Source organism: Clinocottus analis, unplaced genomic scaffold (assembly GCF_023055335.1).
Source record: "Clinocottus analis isolate CAN_PGR_092001 unplaced genomic scaffold, fCliAna1.0.p SCAF_31, whole genome shotgun sequence".
NCBI lineage: Eukaryota > Metazoa > Chordata > Actinopteri > Perciformes > Cottidae > Clinocottus > Clinocottus analis.
This window is the reverse complement of record NW_027176054.1, coordinates 525,001-547,500: the sequence shown is the minus strand read 5'-3', so window position 1 is coordinate 547,500 and position 22,500 is coordinate 525,001. Positions and strand designations below refer to the sequence as shown.

At 43.4% G+C, this 22,500-nt stretch overlaps 1 protein-coding gene across 1 annotated transcript in view; it reads left to right on the top strand.

Moving 5' to 3' along the window:
• The window catches only part of LOC137798734 (homeobox protein OTX1 B-like), a 7,324-nt gene extending 713 nt beyond the window's left edge, over positions 1-6,611 (top strand). Inside the window, exons 2-4 of the mRNA XM_068595652.1 lie at positions 1,708-1,874; positions 2,852-3,003; positions 5,161-6,611. Coding sequence (XP_068451753.1) covers positions 1,781-1,874; positions 2,852-3,003; positions 5,161-5,973 — 1,059 coding nt within the window. The 5' untranslated portion in view covers positions 1,708-1,780 and the 3' untranslated portion in view covers positions 5,974-6,611. The remainder of the gene's footprint in view (positions 1-1,707; positions 1,875-2,851; positions 3,004-5,160) is intronic.
• Positions 6,612-22,500: the final 15,889 nt, after the last annotated feature.

Here is a 22,500-nt window from a genome sequence, read left to right as displayed (position 1 = left end):
GCCTGTAGATCTAATCTAAATTCTAATGGTCTTCATTTGCACACAGTTTTTTTTTTGAGGCGTTATTTGCATTGCGATGTTTCGGCTCCTTCCTGCGGTTATGGAAATGCTGTTGAGTGTAAACGCCTCGATGCAGCTCCACCAGAGCAGTGACCTGCTCTCAAGAAGGAACCCCATAGATTATGGAAATGCTAATCTAAATACATTGTCCTACACTAATACTAACAGTCCATCATTAAGGACGTTTATTAACGCTGCAGATGATGTGTGAACTTCTGCAGAGGGGAGAGAAAAAAAGAGTAAATCAAAGAAACAGGAATTCATTCTGAGATAAAAAAAAAAAAAAACCTTGAAAATATCCTTATATCTTTATTTATTATGTTCTTTTTAATCAAATCAATCTTACACTCTTATTTAATTACATGTACTAACTGTTGTTCAGCTTTAAGCATGAATTTAGATGTCATGTGTGCTTATAATGAGTGTTTAAAGTGAAATATGCTATTTAGTGCATGTATTTTATGAAGCATTCCCAAAGCAAAAACAATAAATAACTGCAGTAAATAGTCCTAAATAAATATATTGCATTAAAGACACATGGGAGGGAAAGAGCAGCACGTGAATATTCATCTTTAACTCCAACAAATTAACAAACACTCGTATTTAACATTCAAATCGTAACACACGAACTGCATTAAGAGACAAATCCACTGAAGTGCGTCGCAGCTTGAGTTCATGATGACGACACCAAGTCAGTGTGAATACATCAGATTTGGAGGAAAAGCTTTGATATTCTGCAGGTGAGGAAAAGTCTCCAGCGGGCTGTGATTCAGACGCAGGTCCAGTTAATCACGAGATATTGAATTAATGAAACCCTAATGAAGATCTGAGCGATAACGGGAGCCCGTTTAGGACAATCTGCTCCCTCTGGAAGCGCCGAGCTCTCGCTCAAGTGTCCACACTTCATCTTATGTATTTAAAAGAAGAAGTTCCTTCTCATATTCAATTATTTCTTTGACAGCAAACGGATGTTATCTTTAAAGAAAAAACACAAAGTTAAAGCCGGATGTCTCTTTTTCTTCCACATGAATCAAACATTTCATTTTCTCTCCTTCACATTCACGTTTTAGTTTATATTCACGTCCATTTATTAAATATATTTACACGTTAAATAAGGTTTTGAAACTTGTTCAATTCTCCACAACACCGCACGTGACTTCTTTAACACACATTTCACCTCATAATTAAACTTATTTTCCATCAAATCAGATTTAATTCCCCCTCTAATTTAGTAAAATGACTAAATTGTGATTATTACCGTGTGTTGTGACATCTCATTGTTTCTGATTTAGGAGTTCAGACTTCCTTTTAAACGCCCAAAAATGTCAAATAAAGTAGTTTTTTCTTTAAATCTACAGCCAGCGGGATAATTTACATGCCCATGGTTGCATAACAGTGAGAGAGTTTTGCTGCTCTCATTGTTCAAAAAGCTTGCATTCAAATGAAATGGCAGGCTTTAAAATGTCACTTTAAATCGGATTACATCGCATTTGTTTGTGTGTTTAAAAACAAAATACAGCTTGGAGTAATTAAAGTGTGTTTTATTTATTATAGGATGCATTTTGGGACGTTTTCTGGCTGCAAGTGACACGTATGTATTTTATAATAATGTCTATTCACTAATGAAACGCTTCTCCTCTCCCGCAGGAGACCCGCACCCTTCAGTCCTCCCTCTTCCTCATCCTCCTCTTCCTCCTCCTCCCCCCTCCCGCGCATCGACATGATGTCTTATCTCAAGCAGGCCCCGTACGGGATGAACGGGCTGGGCCTGAGCGGAGCCATGGACCTGCTGCACCCGTCTGTGGGCTACCCGGGTACGGCGTCCTGCAGGGGCCAAAAACCCCTGAACAGAGGCGGAATACAAGGTTCAGGCAGCGGGTTAGATCCGGTTGGTCAGCGTGTTAGAAACACACTCTGCTGCGTGGACATCACATTGTGTTTCTATCTGGAGCACCGATGTGTTTGATGTCCATGCAGCAGAGATTATTTATAATATTTATACACAGCTGCTAAAGTTTATCACTACCTCCTCTAGAAACTACTACAAGTCCAATTAAATTCATACTTATAAAGTCTTATAGTGACTTTAAACATACGTGTAGGCGTGTGTGATTATCACGGGTTTACGCGTGAGATTAAACTATCATTTTGTGTGTTTGTGGTGCATTTAAGGCCGAAATTATGTTGTAATTTACAAAACTTTCTATTGCCGTTAAATCTGTAGACCAGTCACGTTTGTCTTGGTGATAAAACGCTGCTTTGATACAATTTATTATTTCTAATATTTACACACAGCTGTTAAAGTTGATCACGTGGTACTACCTCTTTTAAAAACTAACACAAGTCCAATGAAATTCATACTTTTAAAGTCTTATAGTGACTTTAAACATACGTTAAAACGTGTGTGATTATCACGGTGGAACTGCGTTTACGCACCAGATTAAACTATCAGTGTGTGTGTGTGCGTGTGTGTGTGTGTGTGTGTGTGTGTGTGTGTTAGTGTGTGTGTGTGTGCTCGTGGTGCATTTAAGGCCGGAATTATGTTGTAATTTGCGAAACTGTCACGTTTGTCTTGATGATAAAATCGTCTAAATGGGCCTACTTTTTGCCAAAATATTTTCAAAGCTAGAAAAAAAAACTTCTAGTTAGTCAGAACAAAAAGTTCTTTATCACACGCAAACTACACGAGTCAGTCTCTAACTTTTGGAGGGATGTTAAAGTCGTGGACAAAGTCATTAACGATTCCTTTTTGTCCTCTTTTTTCCTCCTCTTCCTCCTCTTCCTCGTCCAGGAAACCCGCGGAAGCAGCGGCGCGAGCGGACCACCTTCACGCGGACGCAGCTGGACATCCTGGAGTCGCTGTTCGGCAAGACGCGCTACCCGGACATCTTCATGAGGGAGGAGGTGGCGCTGAAGATCAACCTGCCGGAGAGCCGAGTGCAGGTCAGAAAGAGTTTGCACACACACACAAATATGGACACACACACACCCGGAAATATGAACTCTGAGCAGTTTCCTTTTTTACTTTAATCTGCACGATGTTTATCCAACAACATGGTAGCCCGTATTTGTGGTTAAACCTGAACAACTTCTTCTTTTTTTAATCTGGTGTTAAAAATAAGCAGTGCAATAAATGTCGAGGTCACAGCTCAAGTTTCCCCGGAAGTTGATTCCGTTAAATATCTTTTGCTAAATTACACCGTTTTTACGAGTTTGACGCATCCGGACTCATTTAAAAAAAGTTTTGGAGCCACTTTGTGCATGTTTTCACCTCAGACCTCTGCACGATTAGCTCCAGTGTAGGAAGGGAAGGAAGGGAAAAAAGCAAAGCTGAGCTCCTGTGATCAAGTAGAGACTAGTCTGTGATCAGCGGGAGTTGCGCTGCTCCGTCCCCGCTGCAGGGGCCCTCTGCCGGGATGCAGGGGCCCTCTACCGGGCTGCAGGGGCCCTCTGCCGGGCTGCAGCGGCCCTCTGCCGGGCTGCAGGCTGCAGGCATGGCCGCCGCCGCTCCGCGCTCTGCTGCGGGCACAGCGGCCTGCAGGCCTGCTGTGACAGAGCCAGCAGCAGGGTGGATGTCTATGGAAGCATATGTAAATATGTATGTATAATATATATTGTAGTCGCTATTTTAATCCCACTGCAAGTTGTAGCCATCGTGTCTTTTGAAATAATTAGATCCTAACTTCAGTTGATGATAATTATGAACATTCAGCAACTTTTGATTTAGTTTTTGGTTTCACTTTTTTTTAATTATTACACAACTTTTTTTAAAACACAACCAGGAAGTTCGTCATGTCTGATGTGTTCACTGTCTTCCAGAAAGAGGGAAACAAGCAGATTTATTTCAAGAAAAACTGCAAACTAAATACTGGACAATTATATGAAAAGTGCAGATGCATTTTGTATAATCATGAAGTTATTGGTGCTCGTTTCACTTACTTTATGTAGAAAAATCACAGCAGTTTAGATGAGAAAGAGATCACGCTTCACTCTCACTCACAATATTAATGACCTAGTTAGAAATAAATATATCATTGTGAAATTCTTAGTATGTAATTATCATTATGAATCATCAAGTTACTGAACAGGTTGTGACACTGTTTGTGTTAGTTTTAATACAACAGGATTTAAAGTGACAGTTCACTGAAAATCACCAAAAAACATATATATATATATATATATATATATATATATATATATATATATATATATATATATATATTCTCGTGATGTCTCACCACACAGATAGTTTTCCTTTTTTCTCTCCAGACTTTTAAATATTCATGTCGGAGGTTTCTTCCTCCAAAGTGTCTCCTTCCACCGAGCGTCTCCGTTTGCTAGAAATAGTCCTCATGAACGCTGTGTGCAGTGTTTCTAATCCCATCTGTGGATTATCCAGACTAAAAAGGGTCATTGCTTCACAAAATAGATTCATATCATGCCAGATGTTCAGTGTGTGTGCTTCTCATCTATCATATTAAGTCGGTCTGAATGCAATGGCTGCGTTTAGTGCCGAGCCGCAAGAATTGTGCCTTTATTTTTTGGGCCGAATTCCTTTTTTTCGAGGCCAAAATGAAGCCACAAAACAAATGTTAGTTTAAGGAAAAACATGGCAGGTTGGGCTTAAAATGTGTCACTTACACAAAAACAATTTAAGTCACATGGTGGTTGAAAAGTCCTTTTTTTATTCGTTGGCCCCCTTTCACCTCCGGCCCCGCCCACCACGAGTGTTTCTCCACCTTTAATGCGACGCCGCCGGCTCTTGTTTGTCTCGTAGAGTTTAAGTTGTGTGTGTGTGTGTGTGTGTGTGTGTGTGTGTGAACTGACGCTTTCCAAGAAACACACAAGCGACATTCACAAGCTCTTAAGTTATTTTTGCCGCTGTCGGCGTTTAGCGGACTCTTCATCCACAGAAGAGAGTCTCTGATGAACTGCAGCCAGCGGTAGAGGTCAAAGGTCAGAGCCTCAGTAGAAGGAAAGGTGTTTAGTTCCTGCCGGCTCCGTCAGGTTTTTTGGCCGCGTTTTTTTTTTTCTTTCGGGTTTCAGATGCAGCCGAGTTTGACCTTTTGACCTCTTCTTCCTTCCGCCCGCCCCCGACAGGTGTGGTTCAAGAACCGACGGGCCAAGTGTCGGCAGCAGCAGCAGAGCAGCAACAGCGCCAAGGCCAAGCCCATGAAGAAGAAGTCGTCCCCGGCGAGAGAGAGCACCGGCTCGGAGAGCAGCGGCCAGTTCACCCCGCCGGCGGTGTCCAGCTCCTCCTCCTCCAGCTCCTCCACGTCCTCCTCCGCGTCCGGCGGCCTCGGCCTGATCGCCGCCGCCGCCTCGGCCTCGGCCTCCTCCGTCGCCGCCCCGGTGTCGTCCATCTGGAGCCCGGCGCCCATCTCCCCGGCCCCGGCGCCGTCCGCGCTGCCCGACCCCGCCGCCCCCGCCAGCGCCTCCTGCATGCAGCGCTCCGTGTCGTCGTCCTCCGGCGGCGGCGGCGGCGGCGGCGGGACGGCGTCCTACCCGGTGGCGTACAGCCAGACGGCGGCGGCGTACGGCCAGGGCTACCCGGCCCCGGCCTCGGGCTCGTACTTCGGCGGCGTGGAGTGCGGCTCCTACCTGGCGCCCATGCACTCCCACCCGCACCACCCGCACCACCCGCACCAGCTCAGCCCCATGGCCGGCGGCGGCTCCATGTCGGCGCACCCGCACCACCACATCGCCCAGACGTCGGGGCACCACCACCACCACCACCACCACCACCCGTCGCACCACCACCAGGCCTACAGCGCGCCGGGCCTCACCTTCAACTCCACAGATTGTCTGGATTACAAAGAGCAGACGGCGGCCTCGGCCTGGAAACTCAACTTCAACGCCTCCGACTGTTTGGACTACAAAGACCAGGCCTCGTGGCGCTTCCAAGTGCTGTGACCCCGCCCCCTTTCCCTCGCCCCCCCCCCACCCTCCTCCACCCTGTGTTTCTCTTTCTTCTCTGCTTACAAAGAAGTATTCTTTTTGTTGTTGGTGGTTTATATTCGAAGATCCTTTTAAAACTAATATTAGAGACGTTTTTAAGAAAAGTTTATTTGTGAACGAACTGAAGCGGCGAGCAGAAGCCCGAAGGCCTCGTGAGGGGGCGGTCCGTCGAACGCCAGCGGATTCGACTCGTCCAGGATTATTTTTCTACTCCAGAAACCGGCCCGTTCACAACTCTTGAAGGCCTTTTTTTATTCTATTAATAGTACAATTTCAGTGGATCCTGCAAGATCGTGCAGTCTGGGATCGTTGGCTTCATCGTGATCGGGATTATTCTTCAGAGAAAGTAAATTAGACTCTCAGCTGGGTTTTTCCCGAACAAAAACTTCTTTTTTTTTGTTTGTTGACGCTGCTATGATTTTCAGGATCGCTGATGTTCAATTTTTCTCTGATTTCAAAACTTTAATCTCGTTCAGAAACTCTTGGTATAGCCTGTGGGGTGTTGTATTTTGGAGATTGAATTGCAGCACTTGTTTATAAGGTGAAAGATTTTTTTTTTTTTTTTGTTGCTATTTGTTCTTTTGGAGGGGAAAGAAAATGGAGGAAAAAAAAATGTGAAATTAGACACGCAATGTCAGTATTCCATTGAAATCTTTTGAAAGATGTACATTCGTGTCTTTATAATAAAGTCTTGTTAAAACATGAGCGGTCCGGAGAAACGTTTATTTCAATTTGGAGTTTGTCTCATCAACGGAGCGGTTTTCCAACACGATTTTAATCCCTGTGTAATTATGCTGAACTGGTTTAACTGGTTTATACCACACATTGACAGCAGTGTAATCATTACTGATCATGAACAGTGAACCTGAACCGCAGGTTTGAGTCCGTGGTGTGGTGGTGAACCAACAAAAAAAACATTGTTCATGTACGATTAGTCACACTTGGATGACTAAATTGTTGTTTTTAAGCTTTATTTACTCTGGATGGATTCAGCCAGAGCTGTATTTGTCATTGACGCCGCGTTCACACGCATACTTACTCCACATTCACACCTGGAAGCTTCCAGAATAAACACGGTCTGCTGTGTTGCCGCTAAACTAACCGCAAACTGTCTGGAGAGTCAAAAAATATGGAAGGAAGCTATCGCAGCTTATTAGCGGTGTGTCGCATGTCATTTAACGCCGTCTGTCAGTATAAACTGTTTCATACCAGAGACAGTAATGAGACAAGTCGGTGATAAATGAGGTGTGAAGACGCGTTGTCCTGTTAGCTCGCTAGCTAACGGAACTCCACACTGAGCGCTAGCTCAGCAAAAGGGCTTTTTTTCTCTGCTCTTCTTCACTTTATCTTTATTGAATGATATAGTAAGTACACAGTTTGATACAGAGAACATGTACAAGGAGCCCAGAGAGATATTGAGCCTGACTGCGTGTTCCCAGCTTGCTGTTTGTGTTAGCCGTTAGCTCAACAGCTACAGTAGTGCGCAAGCTAGCCCAGCGCATCGTTGCTACATCGCTTCCAAAACCACATGTGTTTTTGTTGCGTTCTGTTTCTTTCCAGCACGTTGCAGCTGAAACGGTGATTTACTAATTTATTCATGTGGTGGAAAAGTTTAATAAATTCAGAATACAAACCGTTTATCAAGTAACAATATCAAACATTTGTTGGTTGCAGCTTCTGAGATTATTTTTTGCAATGAGGCACATAATGAATAGAGTCCAAAATCTGATCTGCCGTGATTGTGATTTGGCTTTTTCTGGACACAACTGGACGTCCTTCAGGTGGATCGCCGTGAGGGATCTGCTTGGAAACACCTGTCCTAATAACTATAAATGGCCGTCAGGTGAGTGCTTTGTAAAGTCGACCTTTGGGGTTATTTCAGAGTCGTAGTGCAGCATTTACCCCCTGCTTTCTTTGGTTGGATCAAAGCAAAAAACACAACTTGTTTCAGTTTAAATGTATTGGATTAGTATTTAAAATGACACTCCCAATAAGTTAAAACGCATCAAACAACCTATTTTTATGTTCACCTGACAAAGACAACACTTAATACAAGAGGTTTTTGCTTTAATAAGATAATACAAATTGCCAATGGACCATATAAAATCTTGCTAATGGGATTTCTTCAAATAAGACGTGTGTAGGCATTTTAAGATTTAAAAAAAATCTTAAAACTCTATTTTCAACGTAATTTTGACCTTTATTTTACTTATATTAGGAGATATTCAAGAGATATTACCCTACAACAACTCCCTATGTCTGGCTGACTGTGATTTTGTCTCGTTTAGATATAGATATTTTGAATTCAACGTTTTAAAAACCTTTTCCCTCACTGCCCCGCTCTAAAAATTCCCAGTTAAGAGTTAAGTTTATACAAATGTTAAACATCCGAACAAGCGCGTCAATAATCAAACCCCCTTGCTCGCCGCGAAAGAGGGCGGACTCCGAGCCGCCGGGCAGGTTAGCAAACACGCCCGCTGGCATCCCCCAGCTGTTTGTTTGGCCGCGTCGACAGTAATGTACAACTCATTTGATCCAAGGGAAAAAGGGACAAATCACGATTTTAATTAACATCGGCTGCCGGCTTCACTCGGCGGCGGCGGCGGCGGCGGCGTCCCTCCAGCAGCTGGGCAAACAGGTCCTTGGGTAAACACGACGTCCCGGACGCCGTGTTTGCCCGCTCTGCGTCCTGCTGGGCTTTTACCAGCGTGCACCGCTGCCTCGCGCAAACACCAGCCAGGATTTACCACATTAGAGCAAACTAATCTTGAGGCCATGTTCGGGAAACCTCGAGCTGCTTATTGTAGAGAAAGGACGCCTCTCTCTCTCTTTCTCTGAACAGCTGTTCTGGATGTCTTATTAGCCCGCCAGCCTCTCCCCAGGGGGCGGCGGGGGGAGGCTACCGAACCTTTATTCTCCGTCTTTGTAGTGACAAAGTGACTCTGCTTTTTGGCTTCTTACTTTTCCAGAAGGCCCCTGACAGGAACACTTTGTCTTCTCGCGGGGGATCGCCTCACTTTCCCTGCGACGAGGCCTCAGAGGACATCAAAGCGTCCCGTCGAGTGCTCCTGAAGAAGCGGCGCTGTGGCCTCTCCTGTCCGGATTCACACAGGATGTGGCTTCCTGCGTCGACTTCGCCTGCTGAGACCTCGAGGTGGAACGAGGGTGAGATAAGAAGAAAAACAGACACAAAACAATCCGCCATTTTGGTAAGGAACATTTACCGAGGATGCAAAGGGTTTCATCTCCGTGTACCTAGCTTAGCGCAAAGAATGGAAGCGGTGGGGAAACTGCTAGCCTTCAGCTAGCCAACAATCCAACTTGCAACAACTCCAAATCTGTCTGATTTGTCTGAGAAGTGCTCCAAAGAAGAGCTTGAACCTGGCAGCCCGACCAGTTCAACACCTTGGAGTTCTGCAGCTACGTAGCATCGCCGCCGACTTAACCTCATTACACCGTCATCAATTAATCACAGAAACAAAAGATGTTTAACGTTGAGGCACGACACACAGATCAGGTTATATTAATTATTCATCATTTAATGAATATATTGATAGGTATTTGCATTGTGAACTGTTATTGAGTCCATATGGAGTGCTTTTATAGACCAACCTAGAAGTTAGCGTAGCACTGGTTCCCTCGACTAAAATCCAATGGATGATTATTCATACTGGAGTTTGAGGGCCATGCGGATTAAAACATAGAATGTACATAAAAAGTGGACGTAGTCGTGGACTGATGTTATGAAGCCTCGAGTTTGACACTTTGGCCGTCGCCATCTTGTTTTTTTGCAACCAGTGAACAGAAATGACCATATTTGGATGGAGGAGTGACGTAGGAACAATGTCCCTGTCAATCACCTTGTAGCCCACGCAGCTTTAATACATAAAGACTTTTATACAACCAGAGGAGTCGCCCCCAGGTGGTCAGAAGAGAGAATGCAGCTTTAACACATGAAGCATAGACTTCTATACAACCAGAGGAGTCGCCACCTGGTGGTCAGGAGAGAGAACGGAGCTTTAACACATGAAGCATAGACTTCTATACAACCAGAGGAGTCGCCCCCTGGTGGTCAGGAGAGAGAATGCAGCTTTAACACATGAAGCATAGACTTCTATACAACCAGAGGAGTCGCCTCCTGGTGGTCAGGAGAGAGAACGGAGCTTTAACACATGAAGCATAGACTTCTATACAACCAGAGGAGTCGCCCCCTGGTGGTCAGGAGAGAGAATGCAGCTTTAACACATGAAGTATAGAAGTCTGTATAGAATTCTATGGACTTCTATACAACCACAGGAGTCTCCCCCTGGTGGCCATTAGAGAGAATGCAAGTTGAACACACTTTTTCGGAGCCGAAAGTTGCCGCCTGGAAGATGGCGACAGATTTATTCAGATTTCATTGTGAAAGATGTGGACAGTGAACTCAGTGCTGCCTCCAGTGGCTGGAGGATAAAACATGAACATTTAATCAGTATATAAATACATTTGCGTCACTTTGCATCTGTTGAGCAAGAACGCTCGCCATGACTGACCACCGTGTATATTTTGTGTGAGGAGAATGATGCTTTTGCAAACACCTGTACCTCCTTATTTATTGATTAAAACGTCATTTATTACATATCAATATTTCTATATTGTGCACAACAGAATGATCAGTTAAGAGGTGCTGCGTGATGTCGTCTTGTGCGACTAAACGAAGGGAAAAAAACAGATGATTGTGACAGAAAACTGATAGCAGAGAAGTAGATAAGTCGGGATAATTAAGGCTGCGACCTGGTGACACACACACACACACACACACACACACACACACAGAAAATTACAGCACGTGTCTGAGTGACAGGCATGAAATGCAAATCGGATAACAAAAATATACATATTTTAACAAATATAATAGCCACATTTGAGCTTTGGATAGAAGATCCTCAGAGTATTTTTTCACATTTATCACACAGGAAGACGAGCGGCAGCAGATTTGAGTTTTAGGTTTTTAAATATAAGAAACGACAAAGAACATTTCCATCTCTCTTTTCTTTCAGCCGTTTCTTTGTTACGTTTTCTCGCACAGACACAAAAAAAGTTTGAACAAGGCATGAAGCGTGAAGGAAAAAGTTTTTTGGGGTTGTATTTTCTTTATAGATGTTTTTATATAAACATTAAACTTTAAACTATATTATCCTCTGAGCTGCTGGAACAGGCGGAGCATCTGAGAGCTGAGATAAAGCCTTTCAACTTCTCTGAAGCTCTAAACTTAAACTATTCAAATGTATTTTATTTTGTTATTCGTACAGTTTGACATGATTTAATTCACTTTTTTTTACTATATAAAATGTTTATTCTATAATTATTATAACTTATTTTTTGGATTTAAATAAATAATTTCCTTTTTTTATTAATCCCATTTTTATTTCACACTATTTTAAGAATTTTTTTATTCGATTTAATTACATTTTCATCATTTGATTGTTTCGTGTTTTGGTCTCAAATTGTCAAATTGCTCGATTGCTTTTTGTTATTTATTTTTCTTAATTCTTTTCTGCGTACATCTTATTCCCGTCATCTGTGCGGCTCGTTGAACCGCACCGACCTGCACGAGAGGAATGAAGTTTTAATTGCGTGATCGATATGTTTTCACGTCCTCGGCCGTCCTCGCCGCTGTGAGTCAAACTCGCACGGCGGCGGTGCATCTGTGCAAAAAAAAAAAAAAAAAAAAACAGGCTTGAAAAGTGGGTAAAAAGCCAAATGCTGATTTATGATTTTGAACACTTCCAGCATCTCTGTGTGTGTATAGTTTCATATGGAAATCCCTTTAGCACGGCGGGTAAATAGATTACGATACAGTGAGGGATTAGGGACTGCCTCGCCGCTGGCCCACTAATCCCGAGCACAGACTGTCAACAGCCCTGACATGTCCGGGACTCCTTCTGCACAAAATGGCTCCTCGGCTGTTTAAGAAGCCAATCTAGAGACACACACACACACACACACACACACACACACACACACACCGCCACTGCCACCGTTACCGCCGCCGCCGCCTCCAACATGAATATTCCTATCAGGGCTGTCAGCGGCGGGAAAGACAATGACGTTGGTCTTCAAAGGGGGAGATTAGATGCTGCACGAGACAAAACCAGACTCTTTGAAGTGATTTTCGGGTTCGCATTCCTGCAACTTTTTGGGCCGTACTGAAGGAAATGGGTGGAGGAGGGCGGAGGGGGGAGTTTGTGAGCGTTTTTATATTTTATACGGGAAAAAAAAACTTCTCTCGGACTTTTTGTCGCATTTTTGTTTACGACTTTCCAACCGCTTCGTCCTGTTTGGCCTATTTATCGCTTCTCAAGCGCCGATCCGTGAGATTTGAGGAACTCGACACCGGTACCGCGTCGCTCGTTCGCCGGCGTCTCGTGTTCGTATTTGGCGTCCTGCTTTCACGCCGCCGGAGCCAGAAACGCAGCTTTGAGTGTTTTCCTTTAGACTCTTTGTCAGAAAAAAAAGTCTTCCGCATCCATTAAAACCTGAAACCAGAACCTTGAGTGTCAACGCCGAGGAAGCGTTTTGTTTTGGTTTAGTTTTCTGCTTGAATCTCAGTCGGTATCATGTTGTAATAAATACTTAATACACATGAAATATCACGACCCGAAACCAGTAATAAACAGTTAATATCAGCTTGTTAAATGTTAGCTAACGGCATGAATCTTCCTGTAGGTAGCTATGAATAAATAAAGGTATGGCTACGTTATTGTGGCATAGAAAAATAACCCATATATTGAGTTTATAATGGCGTTATTAATGCTTTATAGTTCAGAGATAAGGTAGAAGAGCATCTATTGAAACAGGAAACCTTTTTAAAGCCGTGTATGTTTTCACTTTTTTGTGTTTTTCTTCTCTTAAGAGTCACAAGGTTTGATAGTTTGTATTTATTAATGTGTAATTTATCGTCAGCTCATGTTGATGATCCTCAAAGAGACGCCCTTTAAGACGTTGTTGTGTATTTATGTTTTTATCTGCAGTAGATTTGTTTTGTTTTTTAAAGGTGGCCAAAATATTGACGCTTTAGGGGCCGGATTCGGTCCACGAGCCGCTGCTTGCTTCCCACTAAACTTCATTTGAATAAAAACCAAAACAAATCTCAAGTTACTGAAGTTTTCTGATGTGATCTCGTGTTTGTAAACTAAAGGATAGTAACTAAATAAATAAAAATACTGTATTTTAAATGAATTTATGTTATATTTGAAAGTACAATAGCACTTATCATCTGTAATTTAACTTGCCAATAACTCTGTAAACCTTCACTGTACTGATACTTTGGTCCATTTTTAAGTTGTTGTCGTATTGTTATGCAACTTATACTCAAGGTAAGGACCCGAGTACTTCTTCCACCGCTGAAATACTCTCAAAATACCCTAAAAAAACATATAAATGTATATATTGTCTTCTTGCTTCTGTAACTTTGAACTCTTTGTTAAAGGTTGATATCAGTGAGAAACCTCCTGCTGTTAATCGTGTTTATTACATCCGTCATATCCGAGGTTTGACCTCTCTGATCTCATATCTGACGATTAATAAGAGATCAATGCGACCGAACCAATAAAAAAACCGTCTGTTTCCTGTTTCTGGGCTCTTTTCAGACCCGATGGCCCTCGGGGTCAACAATCGCTGCTTTGGTGGACCGCGAACAAAAAGCTGCTCGCGCTCGTCTAGAAATCGTCGTGCGGTGCCGTGAATTGGAGCCGGAGAGCGTCTTGTTTTTTCGGGTTCCTGCGTTTGATGTATTTTTTTTAACCGCTTCCCAAGTGCCTCTCACTTCTGAGGCCGTGCGGGCTGAAGCCGGGGCCCTCCTCCTTGAAACAAACGGCGATGGGGAATCTCTTTGTCGGGGGCGATGCCTAAGCCTAATCTAATGATTCAGATGACTGGGGGCCGTACTTAGCCGGACGGCCACTGGCTCGCTTCAAACGAGCCGCTACGGGTGGAAGTTTCCCAAGGATTAACACTTAAAGAAGGAGCAGAAGAAGAAGAAGAAGAAGAAGAAGAAGAAGAAGAAGAAGAAGAAAAAAGAGAGCCGGTGCCTTCCAGGGAATCCCCATTAAGTCGAGTCTTGGAGTGCCAGAGAGGAATGTGTTTCTGCTGAGCTCGTGATCCAGGTCTATTTCAGCGCTAATGGAAAAAAAAAAAACTGCCACCACCAACGTTTGATCTGTGACTTCTTACGAAACAATAGGAACACGCCGGTGGTTTAATTCCCCTCTCGGGGTTGGATTCGCTCTGACTTTTAATAGCGAAAAAGCGCCGGCGGCGGAGGCGTCGCTTCAGGAGGAGGCGGGGCCGATGTGTAAACTAAAACTACCACGGCACCAAATCAGAGAGTCGGGAGCCAACGTTTAAAAAAAAAAACAGTTTATGAAACAGTTTATGAAACAGGTTTTAAGAAACTTTGCTGACTTTTGGAAAACCGCCATTTTCACAAGTGGAAAACTGATCCTTTATATCTGTTTTTATTCCACCACCAATAGTCAATATCGCCCCAAAATGTCTAAGTAGTAGACTCCTCCGGTTGTATAGAAGTCTATGCTTCATGTGTTAAAGCTGCATTCTCTCTCCTGACCACCAGGAGGCGACTCCTCTGGTTGTATAGAAGTCTATGCTTCATGTGTTAAAGCTGCATTCTCTCTCCTGACCACCAGGGGGAGACTCCTCTGGTTGTATAGAAGTCTATGCTTCATGTGTTAAAGCTGCATTCTCTCTCCTGACCACCAGGGGGCGACTCCTCTGGTTGTATAGAAGTCTATGCTTCATGTGTTAAAGCTGCATTCTCTCTCCTGACCACCAGGGGGCGACTCCTCTGGTTGTATAGAAGTGTATGCTTCATGTGTTAAAGCTGCATTCTCTCTCCTGACCACCAGGGGGCGACTCCTCTGGTTGTATAGAAGTGTATGCTTCATGTGTTAAAGCTGCATTCTCTCTCTTCACCACCAGCGGGCGACTCCTCTGGTTGTATAGAAGTATATGCTTCATGTGTTAAAGCTGCATTCTCTCCTGACCACCAGGGGGCGACTCCTCTGGTTGTATAGAAGTCTATATAAATGACTCTACTTCTCTCTTGATGTATTCCCTCAGTAAACATTGTAAACATGAGTTTATGTCTCAATCTCTAGTTTCACGTGTTCTTCTATACAGCCTGATGTTCATTTAGTAAACTATGGTCCATTTAAAATCAAATAAAGCAGGGGGTGCTTTAGGGCGGGGCTTACTGTGATTGACAGGTCTACAACACTCCTCCATGTTACAAATATGGGAACTTCTGTTCATCGGTTGCAAAAAAAAAATCCAAGATGGCGCCATCAAAATTGCCGAACTCGATTCTGCATAACGTGAGTCCACAAACCCAACGTTTTTATATTTTTAATTTACAGTCTGGGGTTATAAACGACATCATCCGAACACAGAAAGGTTCTTCTTCTTCTTCTTCTTCTTCTTCTTCTTCTTCTTCTTCTTCTTCTTCTTCTTCGTCGTTATCCGATCACTCTGAAGCTGTTTTTGCTAATTTGAGCTCCACCCGGGAGACTCTCCTCTGTTTGTTTGTGGTGGACTTTATTTCTGGAGCGGCCTGCGACGAGTCGGTGCATGTGTGTGTGTGTGTGTGTGTGTGTGTGTGTGTGTGTTTGGGTTTGCCGGCTGCTTGCTCGAGGTGCCCTTCGGTGCTGCTGTCATCCGCTTTGACTGACAGGCCCGCGCGCAACACAAGAACACCCGGGATTAAAGTTAGCCGAGCGTCAACAACACGCTGACGTTTTAAGAGGTGCAGAGACTCCCGGCCCGCCTTGAGACGCCGAGGGATGTTGTTTCACCGCTGCACTCTGAAGGTTTTTAGGTCAAAATGCAGCCGAAAAATCACCTCAAAATCTCACAGAGGAGCTTCAACGGGGCAGCAGATGCATTGCTTTGTCTTCATGGTGACGAAGTTAAACCTTTATCACCTTTCTCCTCCCAAATAAGTCATTCAGGTAAATAATCTGTCCGCGTTCTGGTGCTCCTTTGTTTGATTAAAGAACAGGAAACAGATTATAGTTGGTCTGAAATGTGTAGTTTTTGTGGTCAAGTCGGGGGTTGATGGATGGAGAGCAGAAGAGAAGGATGATTTGGATAATGTGGCTCTCCGGCGGATCTGATAGCGCTCGTCTTATTCACAAATGAAACACGGGATGTGCTCTAATCTTATTTGTTTAAGGGCTTTAGGGGCTCACAATGAGGGGCTTTAAGACTGAGGCCTTATCATTAGCGGGGACGGCGAAGGCGATTAAGAGCAAATTATAAAACAAAGAATTAAGTTCACCAGAGCCAATCTAGATGAGATCTCAGTTAAACTGAATCAATTTAGAAAAGTGGAGAGAAAAACCACCTCACGACGCGGGGAAACGTCGATGCCGCGAGATCGAAAACACACAAATACGCTTTCTCTCTTTTTTTCGTCCCTTCGTTCTCAAAACACAGGCTCAAACTTTTTTTTGTTGAACAGAAATTAGACATTCCTACGTCCTCTGAGTGACCTGTGCAAACTAAAAACTAAAAAACATGCGACACAAAATGGTCTTAACTCTGGGAAAGATTCCCTCGCTTGGTATTCGTAACTTCTCACGGACAAAAATAGACTTTTCTCTTTGTAAAAGAACAAATGCGGCTCCGTTTCTGGTTGTACGTACATTATATGTTATGAACCAGGAAGTATACAGATCGCAAACAGTCAAACAAAAAACTGTGGTTTCCTCCAGGAGATCGCTTTGTCACGTGACTCGGGTACTTTAGTAACTCAACTTTCATAGTTATTTTGAACCCAAACAAACGATCGTTTTCTAAACCTAAAGAAGTTGTGTTGCCTCAACTTAACTGAGTTTCTTCCTGTGAATTCAGAGTTTATTTAGAAACGAGTTTTTGCATTTAACAAGCAGAAATCCACACGAGTTGCTGGATTTTCAGCGGAAAACGATTCGAAAGATTTACGTGTTCATTCTCATTTGTTTTAACTTTAAGGTTTTTTTTAACAAATGGCCCAACGACTCAGTTTCTCAGCGTCACTAAGACATCGTCGTGTTGCTGTTGATGATCTTAGCTTCCTATTTTAAATCTGGAAACAACATATATTAATAATATATTACAAATATACTTAAAACACAGCAAAGTAGTACAAAGTATACTTTAAGTTGTTCCAATTTAGCACAAAAAATACTAAATACACTTTAAGTTGTACTTAAATACTATTTAAGCAAAACTTAAATATATTAAGTAGAAAATATGTTGTTCTAAAAATAGCACGCTTTAAGTATACTTCTGATTAGTACATCTCTTAATATACTAACGCATACTCAGTTATGCTAACATTAAATATGTTTGGTGTATTTTTTTCCGTCTGGGTGTCCATCAACGCTCGCCGCACTGAGAATCTGTTGCTGTTCACGTCTAAATGTTTTTTGTCGAGCGCATTCATAAATAACTTTTTTCTGAATAATTGTGCGCAGGGCGAACGCCGGCTCACCCGAAAAAACAAACGACGTCACTTAAAGGTGCAGCGTGTGGGATCTGGCGCCGTCTAGTGGCGCCGACGCAGACTGCAACCAGTTAAAGCTTCTGTGTAACATTAAAAACACAACAATTCTCTTTTCAAGTGGTTATAAATCAAATAAAGCAAACGTATTAATATTATATTTTATTTCTGCCAATAGCTTGAACATGCACAATGTGAAGATTTGCTACTATTCTTTTTAATAATGTTGATATGTTTTAGTATTAATGTTGAGGGTTTTTTTGGCTCTGTGTGTGTGTGTGTGTGTGTGTTCTCTTTCACTATTTCTGATGATTTGATAGCAAACAACCAATCGGTTAATGGAGAAAACAGTCAGCAGATTAATCCTTAATGAGCATAATCATTAGTTAATAGTTCAAAATGAGCTCCAGATCAACCAAAATACGACAGAAAAAAATCTTACTTTTACATGAACGCACGAGTAATAATAATACTAATGACATCAAATATAATTGTACAACAGCCACAGGGGACATTTTTCACACTTTTAATCCTTTAATTTTCCCATTTTCCTGATTGCACAACGACATCATTTAAAAACCGTCCAATGAATGAGTCGCCTGACAGGTCATGTGACTTTTAATATCATTCAATATGAGCACGAAACAGACGGAAATGTATAACGTATGTATGAAATCCTCAAATTTGAGGTCAAATACCTCCCTATGTCTTCCACAATCCTCTCTCTCTTTCTGTGTGTGTGTGTGTGTGTGTGTGCGTTGGGGGGTGGGTTAATTTAGTGACTAATTAAAGGAGCGGGTGCCCGGCTGGGTGAAACGTCAGCGCCCCCCTCGCTCTCTCTTTTGTCGTCTTTAAAGTGGCCGTAGGAGTGTTAATAATTTGACCCCCCTCCTCCAAATGTCTCTTAAGTGACGGGGAGTCGGGCTCTCGTTTGAAGACCCGACCCTCCCCTCTTGTTTCCCTCCCTCCTCGCCTCCTCCCACCTACTCTCCTCTCCCCTTTCTTCCCTGCGCTCTCTTCTTCTGTTGTCTTCTTCTTCTTCTTCTTCTATCCTCTTTCATGCTCCGCGGCCTCGGCTCCTCCTTTTCAATCTGGCCGGCTCTTAGAGGACGAACGGACTGGAACTGTTGCTGCTGCCTCTGATGTGAGGCCCGAGCGCCAAGGAGGGAGGAAAGGAGGGAGGGAGGGAGGAAAGGAGGGAGGGGGGGAGAAGTTAAGAGGTGTCTCCTTCTTTACTTCCCTCCCACCTCCTTCTCCTTCCCTCCTATAACCTCTTTTTAGATTCCTTCTGCACGTTTTTCCTCCAGATCTGAATCCGGTTTATCGTCACGTACGAGGGAATCTTCTTCAGTATTTTGCTCACATGAGGGTCACAAAACAGAGAATAAGAGATAAAGAAACGAGTGATTTCAATTTACAAGACATTTACATACAAATATGTCAAATATAGATATGTTTTTTAATTGAAAAGAGAAGAAAAAAGACGAGGAAATGTGCAAAATATCGACCTGAGAAAGATCTACAATACTCTTGTTTACAGCACTGTCTGTGCACTTTCTATATATTTTATATTCTGTTGTAAATGTAATGTTTCTATTGCACTGTGTTGATTGTTGATTGTTAATTTTGCCAAGACTAAATGTTCAGAGTATGAAGAACATGGAGAAGTTGTGCAATAAGTCTCCACATTGATCATGTGATCCGTCATTTATCTCGTCATCAGTACGTTAATATTGTTTAAAGAGAAGCGTTTACAGTGAAGCTTCACACTGCAAATTAAATATATGTATTATATATAATCATTTATGTTATTCTGGTTTATGTTGTGAGTCTTGTTTTAAACATTTTGCTCTTATTGTGCATTTATTTTGCAGTGTTTTAGTTTATATTCCTCACTTTATTGTACTTTAATGTTCCAGTTGAGGTGGAGCTCATCTTAAACGTGTGTGTGTGTGTGTGTGTGTGTGTGTGTGTGTGTGTGTGTGTGTGTGTGTGTGTGTGTGTGTGTGTGTGTGTGTGGTTAAAACACAGCGTCAGGTTTTATAAACCAAGTTTTCTTTGTAAAAGTAGATTTTAACACGTTTTTTCAGGAGCTCGTTTGAAAGGAATTTGCAAAGTTTACTTCCTTTTGCTTCGTTTTTTTCTGACGATGTTCCCGTTATAGAGCTTTGTAAAGCTTTTTAAATAAATTAAATGTATTTGCACAATAAAACAAAGCAGCAGAAACACGAGCAACAAAAGAAACGAAGCAATTTGTGCAGGTGAGATTAAAAAAAACAAAAAAACTGGAGGATTATGGAAGAAATCTCACGACCATAAACATGACAAGCAAATTACAAAAGTGATGGAATCAACAACGCAAACAAACAAACAAACAAAGACTCACAAAGTACACAACGTGAATCACACAAATACAATAAATACATTTAATAACGCAGTGAGACTCCTCAGTGTCTTTTCCATCATATCCTCGTTTATAAATTATAACTAAAATCTTTATTGAAAGATATTAGCTCTAAACTCACAACATGGAAACTTCATGAAGAAGTTTGTTTGACTTCAGCGACGAATAACGACAATAAAACCAAAACAAAAGACTCACACGCCAAAAGTTATTAATAATGTTTTATAACTGATCTTTAAACTATTGAATGATTTATTGATCACTTGAAGGGAAAGAAATGTTCCAGTTTCTTCACTTTCAATCTGTTTCTTCTTCATTTTTCTTCCGTCGGCTTTTCCTTTTTTTCCTACACATTTTATTCTTTGAAAAATATAATATTCTTCTTTTTTATCTCCTCCTCTCCTTCCTCTCCTTTCCTCTCTTCTCCTTTCCTTTCCTCTCCTCTCCTCTCCTCTCCTTTCCTTTCCTTTCCTCTCCTCTCCTTTCCTTTCCTCTCCTTTCCTCTCTTCTCCTTTCCTTTCCTTTCCTCTCCTTTCCTCTCCTCTCCTCTCCTCTCCTTTCCTTTCCTTTCCTTTCCTCTCCTCTCCTCTCCTCTCCTCTCCTCTCCTCTCCTTTCCTCTCCTCTCCTCTCCTCTCCTCTCCTCTCCTTTCCTTTCCTCTCCTCTCCTCTCCTCTCCTCTCCTCTCCTTTCCTTTCCTCTCCTCTCCTCTCCTCTCCTCTCCTCTCCTCTCCTCTCCTTTCCTTTCCTTTCCTTCCTTCTCTTCAGACGGTTACATGTCTGCTGCGTTCGGGAGGCTGCAGGCGGTGCAGCAGCATTAGCAGCAGCATTAACAGCAGTAGCATTAACAGCAGCAGCATTAGCAGCATCAGTAGCAGCAGCATTATTAACAGCAGCAGCATTAACAGCTGCATTAGCAGCAGCATTAACAGCAGCAGCATTAGCAGCAGCATTAACAGCAGCAGTAGCATTAACAGCAGCAGTAGCATTAGCAGCGGCATTAACAGCAGCAGCATTAACAGCAGCAGCAGCATTAACAGCAGCAGCAGCATTAGCATTAACAGCAGCATTAGCAGCAGCAGCATTAACAGCAGCATTAGCAGCAGCATTAACAGCAGCAGCATTAGCAGCAGCATTAACAGCAGCAGCATTAGCATTAACAGCAGCATTAGCAGCAGCATTAACAGCAGCAGCATTAATAGCAGCAGCAGCATTAACAGCAGCAGCATTAGCAGCAGCATTAACAGCAGCAGCATTAACAGCAGCAGCAGCATTAGCAGCAGCATTAACAGCAGCAATAACAGCAGCAGCATTAGCAGCAGCAGCAGCATTAACAGCAGCAGCAGCAGCATTAGCAGCAGCAGCAGCATTAACAGCAGCATTAACAGCAGCAGCATTAGCAGCAGCAGCAGCATTAGCAGCAGCAGCAGCATTAACAGCAGCATTAACAGCAGCAGCATTAGCAGCAGCAGCAGCATTAGCAGCAGCAGCAGCATTAACAGCAGCATTAACAGCAGCAGCATTAGCAGCAGCAGCAGCATTAGCAGCAGCAGCAGCATTAACAGCAGCATTAACAGCAGCAGCAGCATTAGCAGCAGCAGCATTAGCAGCAGCAGCAGCATTAGCAGCAGCAGCAGCATTAACAGCAGCATTAACAGCAGCAGCAGCAGCATTAACAGCAGCAGCAGTCGTCTGGTCTCCGGCTGCCAAAAATGGAATTAAGTCCGTTGCCAGACTGGATAAGGAATTGGATTCTCTTCCTCTTCTGTTATCCCTCTGGACCAGATCCTGTTCCCCCCTCCCCTAGGGGTGTGTGTGTGTGTGTGTGTGTGTGTGTGTGTGTGTGTTAGCGGTGACGGCGCAGGAGGGGGGGGGTTCAGATCTCTGCCAGGTCGCTGTCACCGCAGCACCTCGGTGCTCCGGCAGCAGGTCACACCGTCCCGTCCGCCGGATGGAAAACAGTTTTTTCTGTGTCTGGGCAGCAGCTGCAGTCGGGCCGCGGGGGTCTGAGTCTCCGGACTCGGGGCTCCGAGGTCGTCTCCAACGCCGCCAGGCCGCCACGCCGCCAGGCCGCCACGCCGCCAGGCCGCCACGCCGCCACGCCCCGGCTTATTCCTCTTCACGGGACGCAACACCTGGCCGGGCCGCCGCCCAGCTGGACGACGGCAACGGCCGACTGATATCAAATGCAGGAGGAGGCCCTTTCTTACACAACCCGTCACGGAAAAGAAACTCGCTGTGTGGAAATGATGTGCGGTGTGTTGCAAGGCATCCTGGGTAATAGGGAATCAGAGAGAGAGAGAGAGAGAGAGAGAGAGAGAGAGAGAGAGAGAGAGAGAGAGAGTTCTCGCAATAGATTTGGGTTTGACTGACAGCTGTTGGTTCTTGGCTTCTGCGTTGTTGTTGTTGTTGTTGTTGTTGTTGTTGTTGTTGTTGTTGTTCAAAGAAGAGTGAAATACATTTCACACGTTTTTTGGAACGCTTTAGCCGTCAAATAGTGACGGCTTTAAGCGAGTGTGAGAGAGTTTCTGCAAGTTT